Source organism: Cryptotermes secundus, unplaced genomic scaffold, assembly GCF_002891405.2.
Source record: "Cryptotermes secundus unplaced genomic scaffold, Csec_1.0 scaffold5, whole genome shotgun sequence".
Lineage (NCBI taxonomy): Eukaryota > Metazoa > Arthropoda > Insecta > Blattodea > Kalotermitidae > Cryptotermes > Cryptotermes secundus.
In genome coordinates, this window is record NW_019724742.1 from 4160369 (window position 1) to 4176798 (window position 16430).

General features: G+C 41.4%; 1 protein-coding gene across 4 annotated transcripts in view; it reads left to right on the forward strand.

Annotated features, from left to right (window-relative positions):
* The window catches only part of LOC111862707, a 268559-nt gene extending 260706 nt beyond the window's left edge, over window positions 1-7853 (forward strand). For all 4 annotated transcript variants that reach the window (XM_033750765.1, XM_023848323.2, XM_023848326.2 and 1 more), the window contains one exon: window positions 4298-7853. In XM_033750765.1, the coding sequence (XP_033606656.1) occupies window positions 4298-6303 (2006 nt within the window). In that variant the 3' untranslated portion in view covers window positions 6304-7853. The remainder of the gene's footprint in view (window positions 1-4297) is intronic.
* The last annotated feature ends 8577 nt before the right edge of the window (window positions 7854-16430 follow it).

A 16430-nucleotide genomic window follows, 5' to 3' on the forward strand; every position in this document is an offset into this window, starting at 1 on the left:
CAAATCCGAAGACTACTGCATTAAGTTCTAAGCTCATATACCGGCAGGTTGGCGTCTCGGAACTCGACTCTTCACTTCACTGTACTGCTGACTACTGTTCTGTTAAGTCAAAGTCACATTGCGACTGACGGTCAGTCAGTAATTCTTGGTGTCGAGCCAACTGTTCTGTCCTGCTGAAGACTTCCTTATGATCACTTCGCACGGACCCCACAGAAAACACAGCCTATTTCGTTAAGGAGGCGTGTTTACTGATTCCTTGCCTAGCAATGGACGATCTATTCTTGCGCTAGTTGGGTCGCGCGTCAATGTGTTTAGCGAGTCGTTGCCTATCAACGGGTATATACGTCACATTATTATACTGAAGGTAATATCAGTTACTACGAAGATTCTGGGATGTAAGGATGTGCCCATGGGCCCACGTGCCTCTTCTCAGCAGCACTCCGCCCATTGCACTAAGATATTACGTCAGATCTTAAGTGTAATTTTGTTGTGTAAGAAACCGTAATAACAAAGACGTTTTCAATCAACCGATAGAAATTCACCGACGTTTCGGAGGAGCGTACTGCTTTTATTTGACAATCCAAGCCAAGCAAGTTAAATCAAGAAGGCAGCAATACGTGAAGCAATCTGCTTTACTCTTGTTTCTTGCTGCTTTGTCTTTCAGTTCGATTCGGAATATGAAGGCGGTACGTTCCTCCGAAACGTCGATAAAATTCCACCGAACTACACGTCCCAAAAATTAGCACTCTGCATAGCCATTACTGTGAGGACCTCAGATATAACTTATCAGCAACTATTATAATGTGCTTCAGGCTCACTTGAGTCGCTGCTGTCGCTGCCACCCCAGGCCAGTGAAGCGCTCTGAGTGCCCACAGTGCATATGCAGCCTTCGGAAAGCTTGAATGTAATTATCACCGCTGGACCTTTGTGTCAGTGCGCCTCAGAGTGGCCTTTGTTACGCGGTCATGGTAGGGACTCTCACACGAAGCTTCTGAAAGCATCTTGCTGATTCCGATTGGAGAATTTTCAACCCCCCTCCCCTCCTTTCCGCAGTGCTGCTGTTCAAGCAACGTGAAGTGTGAAAGTGTACATCTAACTGCCAACAAGTTCCACTACAAACGGAGCAGTAACAGACCGTGGAGGCCCATAGGGTTGAGAGACGTCGAAGCTCCCACATTTTCTAGACAGTTGGCTCACAGATGGCCGTGAGGTTTTCAGCCTTACGCGTCGGCAGCCCTTTACCCCCAGGAAGATTCCTGGTACTCATTTCTGTTAGAGGCTGAGTCTATCCCAGGGCCATAGTGCGGCTGGAAGGATTAGGTCAATTGAAAAAATCAGTGACCCCATAGGGAATCGAGCCCGCGACCTTCCTGCTAGCAACATAGTACCTCAACCAACTACCCTACCGCGTGCCCCCGTTTGTGAGGTATAAAATGCATTTTTAAATATTGTTTACTTCAACTTCCTCTAGGTACATGAGACTACATTGCATCATCCTCTAGAAGACAGTAGTCTCAGTATTCGCCGCTGAGATACTCCTGTGTACTCCTTTTCACTAAAACGTCAAAATCAAATGCAGTGTTATGCAGAGTGTCACGTGAGGAAGAATCAGTATTCTAGGAGGTCATAATATCGGTCATTCTAAGCAAGAAAGTGTATACCTATATGTACATATGTGCTATTCCGAACGGTTTCCGAGATAGAGCTATTTCACTGCAAAGTGCATTGATTTTACCGGTAGAATTTTCCGAAATGCATTACACTAGGTAAACTGTACCAACTTTGTCACTTGAACAGTAAATACCGGTATTAGAAGCAGTACGTAATATCTCTTTCTTATCAACAGTTTTGAACTGTACAGGGAAGTAGCTGCATCTCGGAAACCCTTCGGAATAGGACACGTGTACGTGTACACTTTTCTGCTTAGAATGAGGGCCGATACTACGACCTCACAGAATATTTACCTTTCCTTCTGGGACACCCTGTATTTGCTGTATCTTTTGAGGGTCCAACTTTCTAAGAACAAAGTGGGCCTTGCCCGCAGGGCCGTTTGTCTGCAATTTTCGATTCGTTCAGGATAAGCCATGACCTCCAGCTTGCATGTCGTCTTCGCACTGGAGCCCATTTGGGACCGTCTTTACCCATATCGTAATAGGATGCAGGGTACTGAACTGTTAGACTGGATGCAGTGGCGGGTTCTGTAGGTGTAGTTCTGCCGAATTTGTTATCTGGAGGTTACAGTCTGAAGCAGATGGATATAGCAGTAATGTTCTTGGAAAATTCGTGTCTTCTGGGGCATGAGGTCATGTACAGTAAACCCTTGTTAATCCACATTGATCGGGCGCGGGGGGGGGGGGTACCCCGATTAGTGAAGCAAACGTAGCTCTAAAAGGCAAGGAAACATATAACACAAATTTAAGTACTACTGATGAAAATATTTGGAGAAATATCACAGTAGAGCCTTTATTTAAAAACTATAAACAGGCAGTACGTTTATTCATCGATAGAAGACTCAGAAACTGTACGTGATTTTGAACGTAATGCGCAGATTGAAGAAAGAGTCTCGAGTTTTGTCTGAACAGACAAGTGACTCATCTGCCTCTCTAAATGCCATGTGTCTCTTAAAGCATGTTCTCAACTGTGAACAGCATTTTCATTTTTGGTATTTCGATCAGGATTATCCTACATTCGGATCAACTGTAACCGGATTAGCGAGGGTTCACTGTACTTCCTGATAGTGTTTCGGAGGTACTGCCATCTCCACTTTCTACCCTGAAGATGGAAGCAGCAGGTTCATCTGAAATATTGGTACGCGCCTTTTAAACCGCACAGTAGGACATCCCGAAAGACCTTGTACCCCAAGGATGGTTCCACACAACCATGGTACCATTTTACCAGACTAAACGATGTCACATCTAAGATAATCGTAATCGGTAAACTTCTTGAACATTATTTTCTGGAATATGACGCCGCATAATTTCGTAGAAAGATACCGACGTTTCGGAAGTGCTTGTTACCTCATTTTCAAGGTTCATATTCTGGCGAATAAATATAGTGGCCACGTTCTTGAAGATTTACGGCGTTGTGGGATGTGATGCCGCGCAGTTTGGTATATATACGTGTGTACCGAAATTTAGAAATGATCTTGAGGCTTTTCTGTGGCATACATGTAGAGGGGTGCAGCAGTATCCTCCGAAACTGCGATACCTGTGTCACATCCCAAAATGCCTTCATCAGTGATCCTCTTTGTTCTGTCGCTTCTCAACTCCAGGCTAATCCTCCAGTTTCTAATGAGAGCGACAAAACGAATTGCGGTGGAAGGGCACGGGTGCGATCCAGCTGTCACATAATTACAGCGACTCGGAGATAATGAACACACTCATCATTCAGCCAGTCCACACGGAGGACGAAGAGGAAGGAGGAAGTAGGTCGACAAATAATACGAACTTCCTTTTTATGCTAGATAATTCGAGATAGCTCCGTGAACTTCTTGTAGCATCACGCAGTTCGCGTATGACGTAATTCAAAACACGAAACTTGCTTAAATAACGAATGGAATATTAAATGATTGATCGATACCAAATTTTGATTGCCGGGGGCGACTGCTTCAGACCTGTATTCAGGAAGTGCTCGTTTCGAATCTCGCCCGGACCACCGGCTATTCTTATCGAGGATTTTCGTATCAAATTAGTACTATCGCTTTCTTCCAGATCCTTTACAATTTATAAGGTGATATATTTTGAGGTATAGAAAACGTAGTAAATTAAAATTACAAATATCATTTCTCAGACTCTCCGATCACAGAGACACGTAGAGTAAACCCTCGGTAATCGCACGGTTCTCGAGTGTAATGCCATGTATTGGAGAGAGCCCTACGTTTCGGAGGAACATCGTCTCCAGCTTCAGGGTCGCATTGTTAACCAAGCAAGCACTATGGTGGCACTGCTTGCCGCCTGCTGCTGTTGACACCTTGCTTGGCTTTCTTTTCCACCCTGAAGAAGGAAGTCATGTTCCTCCGAAACAGCGAAGTTACTCCGAACTATATGGTGTTACAGTCCAGTAACACCGTACTCTTCATAGTCGCCGCCATGAGGTCCCCTATACTGCTCTATTTGTGTAGACTGCAGTTCTCTCGCAGTTCCTTCCATCGCCAACTCCTCGTGAAGCACATTTATGCTGCTCTTTATCTTCCCGCGTTCCTCTCACTGACAACTTACAGAATTACTTTAAGTTTCATAAATATTAAACTTTGTGTTTGTGACGCATTGCCTCATTCAGTTGAATTATTTTGTTTCAGAAGCCGTTCCTACCACGGGTGCGGATGCCGGCGTCCGTGCTGAACACACGCTGTCCGAGGAAGAACCGCCTACATGGTCCGGCGTAACACCGTCACCGACTGTAAACAATGCCTCCCCAACGATCGATAAGACGGAGACCGTAGACCAGTCTCCTGGTCCAGCCAACGATGGCGTTTTAAGGGATGGTACTGGCTCACCAAGCGGGCGGTCGCCTTCAGACTCCCCTGAAATTGTGACCATGTCATCAAACCTTTCCCCAGTTCAGAACGACGTTTTCATTCAAGAAGTGTTTCCCACCTCTGCTGACAGCAATCACTCCTCGTCTTCATACATTGAAGTGTCCGGAATCCTTATCAGTATCGACGGTGTTCCCACCTTAGAACCCTTAGACGAGGCAAACGCTAAATCCTCTTCTCTACAAAAAAACAGAACTGATGAAACCATTTCCCTTGGCCCCATAGAAATATCTTCCATTCTTCAAGAAATCATATCAACTTCAGTGCTTCAAACTGACAGTGACATAGTATTGCATACAAATAGATCTGGTATAGAAGGGATTATTTCATTATCCAGTCAAGATGAACAAATATCAGCTTCCCAGACTTCCATAATTAATGTCAATACAGCCAAAGAACAAGCGATTGTCCCACTAACCAAGAAATCAGAGATGAGACTTTCTTCCTCCGAGTCACCTGAACAGAAGAAGCATGTTGTATATCACGGCCCCTTGGAGTCAAGTGATCCTTATGCTCACTGGGACAGCGACAGTGAGGAGCAGGAACACGAAATGGAATTGCAGCGGCTCCAAGGACTTCCCAAGGTAGAACCAGAACTCGACAAAGAGTATAATGCTGTGATTAGAACGTCAGGAAAACACGTGGACGACAGTTCACTGCCATCATCATCACCTTCTCCTTCATCGCCGACAACTGGTCGTAGTTACTTACTTCTTCTCGCCGGAAATTCAACAATTGTTCGACTCCGCCAGAAAGACTTCGCAAAATATTTGAAGCTGAACCTGGCAGCGAGGCTGTCTCTTGAGTATGATGATGTGCGAGTTAATCGTGTGGTACTGGCACCTCCACAGCTCTTGGTGAACGTCAGTGTTGTAACACCATCTGAAGCTGCAGCAGTCATTGACTCTGAAGAAGTGGTCGGAGAAGAAACAGTCATTGACAGTGACTTTGTTAAGGAAGAGGAACCCCTACACATGCTGGCAGAAACAAATGCAACGTTACTGGAGTTGTCTGGGGAGGAGTACCATGTGGTAAGGCTGCTGTCACTTCATTCACATCCATCAGAAAAGAAACTTCATGAAGACGAAGAAGGCCTGTCTGCTACATCTACAATAATCAGTGACCGTCACAGCAACATTGAATTGGTCATCTACACTGGTATCGGCAGCGCATGTGCTCTGGTTTTTCTGGTAACACTTCTCATAACTTTCGGTCGATACCTGAGGACAGCCGATCTGCAGTGGCCATGGCATAGGCCAGAATCTCTGTATTCTTCATGGACTCTGCCATCAAACCACCTTAGGCACAGACGTATGGATGAATATCCATCAGTCACAGCCGCTCCGCCAACAGTGATTTATTCAGGATCCTTTGCAGCCAGAGCAGCGAACTCATGGGTGGATGAGTACCAGGCTCAGTCCAGTGTTGTTCTGGCGGATGACACAGGTGGCACAGGTATGCTGGGAGTTGGAGCAATGAAATTTCCAGCCGGAAACCCATTGTACACAAACTTGGAGATGGGTGGCACATCCAGAAATGTCATCATGGGCCACAACGCTGAGACACTGAGCATTCAGCGACATCAAAGCCCCAGCAAGCTTCATATGTTCAGCTGCAGACCAAGCAGTATTGTTATCCCAGCAACTATGCCAACTCCACATCATCAGGTCAGAAGAAACCTTCAAGTATCTAAGGAGACTCATCCTCTTGATGTCAGGATCAGGGAGGACTACAGACTAGGCCATGACAATCCGAACTTCCAAACATAAGCACAATCTAAAGAAATATGAAAGTTGTGTGAACTTAGAGAGAAAAATATAACAGAAAAGCAAAATAACCCAGAAATTCTGTGTTTTTCCGATAAGAGCTGTGCAGAAAATTCTTTGTCATCTTTGATACTACTCAAGTCTGACTTTCACCAGCAAAACACTACAACCAATATGCAATAAGTGGGCACTGTGTGTACATCACAGCTCGTTATGCGTGAGAAATGTTGAAAGGAAGCAGTCAGGTAGCATAGTTCTGTGTTCCTATCCTACATACATTCTTGAACTCGTGTCTGCTTTGTTTGTTGTCTGGTTGATGTATCTAGTCTCATAAACTTATTTTAAATTCTTATTTAATAATGATAAGCTTAAGAAGTTGCTCATCATAGCATTTAGAGATTAATAGATAGGATTTAAATATCACTTCTTAGTTTTCATCACCATGTTTCCAGTCAGTAAACCCACTGTTATGACCACCCTTGAATTTCTGCCATGTAAGTAAGTTAGCTTATTTACCCTTTGTTGTTTTAACCAGTAGAAAGTATAATAAAACATCTCAGAATTATTTGCTGTGTAAGAGGATGATAATTGTATTTTTTGTATGTCATTCAGATATGTTATGAATGAATATGAACTCTATCAATGCTTATTTATTGTTATGGAGAGCTTTTAATTTGTTTAAAAATCTAATAGTGGATACAGATTTGTTATGTTAACTGATGTACTGTTTAACACTTAAGCCAGAAATATAAATTGTAGAGAACTTCGGATATCTTGTTCAAATTAAGATGTTTATATTATTAACAACCCAAATACAACTTTTAAACTTTACAGAACATCGAAGTAAACAGTTCAACATTGTAACTATTTCAGATAGATGGCTGTTTAAATAAATTGCGCTCTAAAGTTATCAGAATGTTGTTTGATCTTGGCACATCTACACGTATATGATAAACTGCGATGTTTTAAGATACTTTGTAATGGCATTAATTTTTTCTTGGTTGATAAATATTTCCAGAAGAAGAAATGATTGTGAATAATGCTGAGCACATAGCATTATGAACGATATATACTCAAGATAAGTTTTGATGCCTTCACGACTACTGAATGCAATGACATCTTCTCTAGTAATCAGTATTTATTGGTGTTAAGTGAAATTTTGTAGACTCTGTAGTGGATCGCACAGCTGTGAGTTGTATATGTACATACTCTTAGCTCGTGGTGTCTGGTCTTCTGCATTGTGAGGCATCTTGCGGTTACGGCACGAAATATAACTACAGAACGAACTTATGTAAAAAAATTTGGACTGAAGAATACACTATAGTCTTTTAAATTATTAAGAAATTCTAATAGATGAAATTTTAGTTTATTTGTGTGCAGCTGCGGCTAGAGATTAAAACCTAGAAATTAGAAACAAAGAAACCCAAAAAACGGGGATACATAAGAAAGAAACTAACTTCAGAGGTTGTAAAATAAGGAATTTATTTAAGCAGTAAATTCTTATAAAGAAGTGTATAAAGGAAGAAGTTAAATCTAACAGGTATACAAGTTTAGCTTTATATTTTATTCTGACTTGATTTTTCATTGTCTGCAACAATCACTGCCCTATGACCTGACTTTAGCATAACGCCATCTATGATAACTGAGGAACACCGAGAATAAAACTCTCTTTCCTGCTCCGTTTTATCCTGTACCCTACAACAGACCAAACAGAGAGCACCCAAAATATTGTCATGTGTATGGTGGTACGCGTGACGAAAATAACGGGTTCTCTATTAGATAATTGGATTTATTAACGCCTTGGTTACAATTTCTCGCAATTACAGTCAATACAGCGCTATCACTCTTTCCCCACTTTCCAGTCCACCGTTTCACACGCACTAGGATTCTCAGTTTCCACTAGTCGTCTCCTAGCAATGGATCTCAACACAAAAATTATCACTTCAGATCATTGTGAAGTCTTCTTACTAGTTCGTTTTCAATCACTCTGGAACCTCGGAACTAAAATTTCTTCTGGACTCACTCCTCCAGCTTACAACTGACTCGTAACTGCCCCTGAACTAACTCTGTCAAAGTCAGAGTCAAAGTCACATTGCGACTGACGGTCAGTCAGTCAGTAAGTCTTGGTGTCGTTCCCCATTTTGGGCTCATGACCAGATATTAATTATTACCGTTTGACAGTTACGGTCGTGTTTCTGTGGGGCGCCTTCTCTGAGGAGAGGACTGCTGCTGGCCTTGCCAGCGCAGTCTTTCGCGACCATATTTTACTGTCTCAGAATTGAGACTTCCCTTTTCGTCGCACCAGCATTAATTGTTCAGGCAGAGTGGTCTCGCCGTCCATTGTCAATCGAATAATGGTGAGCAGGCGAAGGTATGGAAACATAACCTATACAGACTGGATTCAAGTTAATGGCTGAGAAATAATTTATAACTATAAAGAAATGTCTTTTCCTTTCCTTTTTTTTTCTTTTGGGTGGGGGTTGAGACTGAGTCCACTTGGTACGTCGGCCACTATTTGAACTATTGTACCAGCCCCGGATAACGATGATGATGATGATGATAATGAGTTTGGAGCTGTCGGGAGAATGGGAACTGGCAGGTGAAACCGAAGTACTCGGAGAAAATCCTGCCCCAGTGCCACGTTGTCCATAAATCCCACATAAGCTGGCCTGGGATCGAACCCCGGCCGCCGAGGTGGGAAGTCGGCGACTAACTGCCTGAACACGGCCATAAAAGATCTTAGTTATGCTATGTCGAACATTGCCATTTTTCTTAGGGAGAGGCCATTTTGTATCCCGTACATTCAAAAAATTGTTTTGATTACTGAAAACTTCAGCAGAAGTTGTCCTTGTCTCACACATTTCGTAAACAAATGTACAGTTAAATATCTAAGTACTGTATCACTAATACCAATAAAGCAATAGCACAATTGCAAGGGAAACCTCAGTGGACTGCTGAGCTCTTTAATTTCCGGACTGTCCGCTAGGAGTCAGGATGTAACAGGAAATTCCTGCGACTTGCGATCCGGACATTCCTAGACTCCAAGCTGCTATAGCGTGCTTCCAGTAGGAATCTGAGTCACCAAAATCAAAGTCCTTGCTTCAGATGTCCCCAATTTTCGTTTCCAAATTATGCAGGTTTTAATTAAGCAGAATCAAAATTCCGCCGCCCATGGCTACAGTGGCTTACAAAACTTACTATCTTAATTTAGTTAATTTGTCTGTGAACATGCAGGCTAGTGAAAGCAGCTGAAGCCCTGGATAATTTCCATGTACCAAACTGTCTTAATTTGTCTCCCGATTTCCTGTCTCTGTTTCAGGCTTTGAAGTGTTAAAGAAACAGCCTACAAGAAAGGCGATGTATTCAACACAAAACATTAACGAGTACATACATATTGCATTTCGCACAAAATTCAGAGTCTCTCCTATTGTAGTTTCCAATTCCCAATATATATTTTTTTTCTTTTTAGGCAATAAACCAGCTCCACCAGCACGTATCCGCAGTTTTGATAGGCCCTACATACGAGAATGCAAATGGAATCATAATATTGTAGCGTGTAGAGCCGTTGCTACGCAACGACCGGAAGATGGACGGATATACCAGGGCCGTTTCTGGACAAATGCTCGGTATACAAGTTCCGGCAGCAACAGACACGAAAACAACAATAGAAGAGCTATGCTTTCTATGTGGTCCGTGCCGAGATGTTATACGCAAGGGACAAGGTTAGAACTTAGTTCTGTGAAGAGAGGATTTGAGCCGGAGGCATATGAATAGCCATTGTTGGAGCCGTTATGAGGAAACGCCTAGTAACAGACTGAGAATACTAGACTGTGTGCTCTAGTAAAATATAAGTATGAAAATACTGATAGTGTTATTGGTATTTGTAGTTACGACCTCTAAATTTATTCACCAATCCAAACCCCTGTGTATAGTCACACACTCCCTCACGTGACGAGGTCCTACACATAAAACATAGGCTGATCTAAAATTCACTGTCAACTATCGTCAATTTCATAGAAGTCTTCAAGCTTTCGCGGCAGTATGTACAAAACCTTGTTCCTATTCTGGGAATAATAGGTAATTGGTGTTTCGGAGAACTTTTCTGTCTCCATCTTCAGGGTTAAATGACTGAACAGCGAACTTATGCGAATATATTACGATAGCCAGAGTTAACACTGTTTTCTAAACTTGACTATGGTCGACTGCATATACGTTTCGGAGAATCGTATCACTTCCAATTTCAGGGTTGAAGAGTGAACGAATCAAGAAACCAGCAGAAGCAGGCGACAAGCTCAGCACTCTTCGGGCTCTAGCCGGTCTAGACGGCGTCACAACTAAGATGACGAACTCTTCATAATCACTGCTGTGATAACCTCAAATCCAATAGAGTAGGAAACCTATTTACGTAATATTTACACATTCCTAGTCACGCCTGTGTCCGAAGAAGGGGCGGGGGAGGAGGAAAGGCTTTGTGTCTGTGAAGTCACGTGTATTTGCTTATACTCTTTTATGTCCTTAAATACCTCACCTCCTATTTTAAAACAAAACATGGTGATTGGATGATGTTGATATGTCATCAACGAGAAAAAAACAATTGACTAAACTAACTCCACAGATCAGAGTCTCTGGGACACAGATGATCATTCTACTCAACTTTTCCACCGCTTATGACAACGGAAGTTCCATTTTCACATTCACCAATGAAATCACTGTGCTTCTTCAAACGACACTTTTGTAAGATCCGTTTACATTTAATCATTCAATCTACTTGTAATTCTCTCACGTGATCTGCTTCCTTCAGATTTTCAGACCAAAATTTTGTATACATTTTCGCATCTCCCGTGCCTGCTACATACTCCGTCAATCTCTTTCTAATTTATTTAAACGCCCAATCAATATCTGGTAAACGGTAAAAAAAAAAAGAAGGTAAATCTATCTCTGTAACAGGCCGTGAAGGCCCAAGGGATGTGAGACGCCGAGGCTCCCACATTTTCTAAAAGTCGGCTTACAAATGGCGGTGAGTTTGTCAGCCTTACGTGCTGGCCGCCCTTTACCTCCAGGAAGATTCTTGGTCCTCATTTCTGTTAGAGGCTGAGTCGACTCCAGGGCGGTAGTGCTGCTGAAAGGTTTATGTCAATTGAAAAATCCAATTACCTCATCGCAATCAATATCTGGTTAAGAATTAGAAATGTTATGCTCCTTATTATGCATTTTTATTGGAAGTCTCCTGTTACTTCTGTCGCGTTGGTCCAAATATTCTCCTTAGCATATTGTTCTCGAACACCTCCAGTCTACGTAATTCTCTCAATATGAAAGCGACACGTGTTGTGTGTATTGTAAGTTTTTACATTTGTAGGTAGGAGTCTGGAAGACGTAGGATTCTGAATTGAATGGTGGGAAATATTCCCCGATTTTAATCTTTTATTAATTCCAAGATTACGGTTGTCTTTGATATGACGGCGTCTAGATGGGTATTAAAGTTTCGGAGGAATATGCTGCCTCATTTTCAGTGTTAAGAAGTGCTTCTACTTCCTTGTGAATGTAATTTTAATTTGTTTGTGCCGTTCGTAATAGACCTATTAGAACTTTCCCACGTGTTCGAGTGATATATTAGCTCTATATTTTGCTCTACTTCCTGACGACGAAACATTGACTTATTTTCTTTCTTTGAGTTTAGTTAAAAAACAACCTTAAATATAAAGAAAGTCGTCTTCTGGGTTTTGGCGCCGTGTATTCTTCGAGTATACACGACGCCAAAACCCAGAAGACGACTTTCTTCATAGTCATCGCCGTGAAAACCTCAAAACTTACAACCTTAAATATACTTTATGTTTTCTTGTATTTATGTTACCGTCCAATAAATTAATACCATCACTACAGAGAAGCTAATACACTGCCTTCAATTCAACACACACAACGATGTTTTTATTTTGGATGTTCCTCTTACCTTCGGCGGCCTACAGCTTTGTTTATTCACTAGTCTCTTCCTGCCATCTACTAGAAATTGTTCCAAACACCACTAGGTTAGAGGGCAGCTCTTTCACAGGTACAGACAGACACAGTCGTGACCGTCGTGACGATCGTGATGCAGTATCAGGTATGCCAATGCCTCAGATTAGAATTGAATGATTTAAAATTATACCTAACAATAGCTATTAAGTAAATAAATCACATATCATTGCTCCATGTTATTGAATTATGTTTAGAATTGAGGCTTTTCACGTTTGATTTAACCTATAGTGTTTTCTGTATTTGATTCTTTAAACAGAAATTATTACTGAAAAGTTGGTTATAATATTGGCGCGAAATGTAACTCCTCTCAAGGAGGTGTCCTTCAAGAAATATTTAGATTTGTACGTTCAGTAAGAAGCACTGAAGAAAAAAAAAGTCATTAGCAGAAAGTATGGTACAGGTAATGCGTTAGATAGGTAACAACAGAAAAGTTATTCCTTTAACTAGTTAATATTGAGATTATAATTGTTGTTTTGTTTCTAGACCTTCCACATATCTTGTCTTGTTTAGTATCTTAACGTGAAGACTTAAGCACATATTATATTCGTATGTCGTTCAGGTGATGCGATTATAAAACTAGAGGACTATAATGGCAGCCTCTCATATTCCATTATAACTCATAAGAAGAAGAGCTCGAGAAAAAGACAGGTAAAAAGGAAGAAAGGCTCAGGAAGGAAATGGAAATTTATCTTCATGGTAGCAATATATGGAAATTGTAGCAACATGGAAAGTCACTCACAGATTCCATGGGGCTTTCATTTGGTTTATGGATTCCTACAAATAGAAGTTGGCATGTGGTATAATACGATACCTCCTTACTGATCGGCTATCGGTGCTGGGGGCGACAATTTTGTATCAGTAGACTCTTATTTGAATATAGATAGCAGCAAATATGCATTCGTGATGTTACGGCGTCCGGGCCGAATGGATTTGTATAGGGCATTTTAGTGCGTTTGGTATATACAAATAAAAAACTTCCTTTAAAATAAAAAAGTATGGTGTCCATGTTGACAGCAAATAACTTTCAGTTGTCAGGTTTAATGCAGTGAAACTGGTCATTGTTGTAGATATGTAACTGATCATTTATGCAGGTAATCCAAGTGTTCTTAATGAAATTATTATGAGCACTCGAATGATTCTTCTTGGTAATTCCGACAAACGGTGAAAAGGAAACACCACTGGGGTTCGGAGCTGTTATTCTGCTGTTGTCAAATTATGTTTGTGAGTGTCATATATTTTATTTTTTATTGCTAGTGGGGTGGGACTAAGTCCCTTGTACTGCAGCCACTTCTGGCCTATTGTACCAGCCCCAGATGATAGGTGAGGGTGATTGTGGAGCAATTGGTGGAATGAAGATTGGCAGAGGAAACCAAAGTAATTGGAGAAAACCTGCCCCAGCGCTACTGTGTCCACCACAAATCCCACTTGACCAGATCTGGGATTGGAAATTTTTATTGCCCCTTGAAGCGCCATATTTCTGTTAGAATGCATATTGCCTGCTGCACATACCAGTCCAATGAGGCCAACTGTCGTAAGGAGAGCTGGCGATTTAGCGTGATGTGTATGAAGTTGCAGTGTATGCAGATACATAGCAAATACCCTTTTGCTGCTGTGGGATGCAACCATAGAGCAAGTGGACTGTTTCTAGGATGTAACACAGTGTAGTCTGGTGATTCGGTACCAATGTTTTAGAAGAAGAAGGTTCATTGAAAATGGGGGAACCAGCTGCCTGTGAAACTCAAGTAACCGTATTTCAGAGCAAACAATGCATAAATTAGTAAGGTTTATAAGCTCTGCTTTAGAACCTAAAATCCCACATCAGTATGTTTCCACATGTGTGTTTATGTACAATCATAATTAGTATTTCCTTACAGACTTCGGCATCAATTCCCAGTTTGGTGCTGGTACGTTTGTTAGAACTGAGATTTTATGTCACTAGGACTCTTGTAATGAAATTCCATTGTATCCCACAAAATGTAATTTAAGATAAACGACTGTCAAGGTTACAAAAGATCCTGCATTATCCTACAGCAAGAGTCCCAAGATTTGTACTGCAGAAAGCTGAAGAAATATTGTAAGATTTGAGGCTTTCACGGCGGTGACTATGAAGAATGCAGTCTTCTGGGATTTGGCACCGTGTATATGTGGTGTTAACCCCACATATACACGGTGCCAAATCCCAGAAGACTGCATTCTTCATAGTCANAGAAATATTTCCTGCTGAGAAAGAAAGCATGGTGAGTGATTTGTGCGAATATGCACAGAAAAGCATTTTGTCATCTCTCTATTCTCATGACCAAAGAATCTAAACATTTTGTTACAAGATTGTGGTAGTTCATAATCCATCTAGAGAGTTTCTTTTGTAGACTGTTGTACTCATTGTAGGTAACATTTTGATATATTATGTAGGAGGGTGATCAGCTCAAGGAGACTGATGTAGATTGGTTGTGTAGTACACATGTGAGACTGACAAATACATACAAAGACTTGGACAGAAGCTTGAAATAAAGAAAACACTTGGGAGACATACTTGTATATGCAGATGGAAGGATACTGTTAAGATATATTTTTAAAAAATATTAGGAATGTTTAGACTGAGTTTGTTTTGGCTGAGGGTACAGAGCCATGATGGACATGTGTGAATGCAGAAATGAATGTTTATATACACTGAAAAAAACAGATATTTTCTGTACTGCTGTAGTGGCCATTAATTTCTCAGGAAGGCCCCTGAACAATGAACTTAATATTTTGCAATGGTTTTGGAAGTTGTGGACAAGAAACCTCTACAAAAACCGCTGTTATGAGTTAGATGAAATCAAAATCAGACACAGTAAGAAAATTGTACCATGCTTCATGTATTGGGGTTGTACAGCCATGATTGGTAAAGATATGATGGATTTACAGAACTGCACAAGTGTAGAGAAAGATGTGTCGGGCCCATACGNATGTATATCATGCCATAAATATGCCTCTGATGCAGAAGAGGAAGAGGAAGCCGTGCCAATAACATTTGTGGAAATAAAGACTGAACCTGAGGTGAGCTGAATGCCTCTGTATGTCCACTGTTAGGCAGACATCACAGATGTGATGTGTGTAATAAGCCATTCACGCGGCAGGATCACCTGAAGATGCATCAGCTCATACATAGTAGGGATCGGTCATTTTGTTGTGATATGAGTAATAAGTAATCCAGATAGCAGGTTTGTCTCCAGACACATGAGCACATACATAGGGGGGAACAGCCATTTTTCTGTGATGTATGTAATAAGTCATTCCCTTGGCCTTGACCTCGCGATGCCAAGTCAGTAAACGTGTTATTCTGTGGTATGTTTGACAGTTGTCTCACTACACAGCTTGAAATTGTAAGACGACTGGTGAACGATGAATTGAAAATACATAGTCTGGAAGGAAGTTGTAGGTTTATTTAAGGTGGTATCCTGGTATTTTCCTGATGGGACTGAGGAAAACCATGAAAAGCTTCAGTCAGGGTGGCTGGTATGCAGATATTTTTCACTTAATCCATTCATCAGATAGGAATGTATTAAATAATGAAAAGACACCTGCAGCATGGAAACCATATATCTAAACATCTGTGCTGGCCAGTGCATGTTTGTTCCCGGGTTGTGAACTTGCAGATTAAGTCTAGCTACTCCTGTGACATACATCAAGGTAGTACACTAGGTTATGTATACATATGTCAAGGCAGCGACTCATCTGACGTCACACCAGGCAGCTTCTCAATATCTCATATCATCACCACACTGAAAGGAAAGCTAGTCTTCTTCCAAGGAAAACAAACAGGTGAAGTTGTCACTTGTGCTTAACTAATTAAACACTAGGCCATGGAGTCTTATGGATCCATGTATTCTTCACATTGGCAGTAGCTGGAGGTGAGTGGTCAGCTTCATGCCTCGGTCACATTTCCCCTGCCCATTGGATAGCAGGATGGTTGGGCCCCATACCCATTCTGGACACTTTGGAGTAGAAATATCTCTTGCCTTCATCAGGAATGGTCTTCATGTAAACTGATAGATGCTCGTAATGTATATAAACTCATTTTTATAATTATGAATATCTCACTCACTCCTGGAGCTGAACCCTTCTTGAGAAGCTGCCAA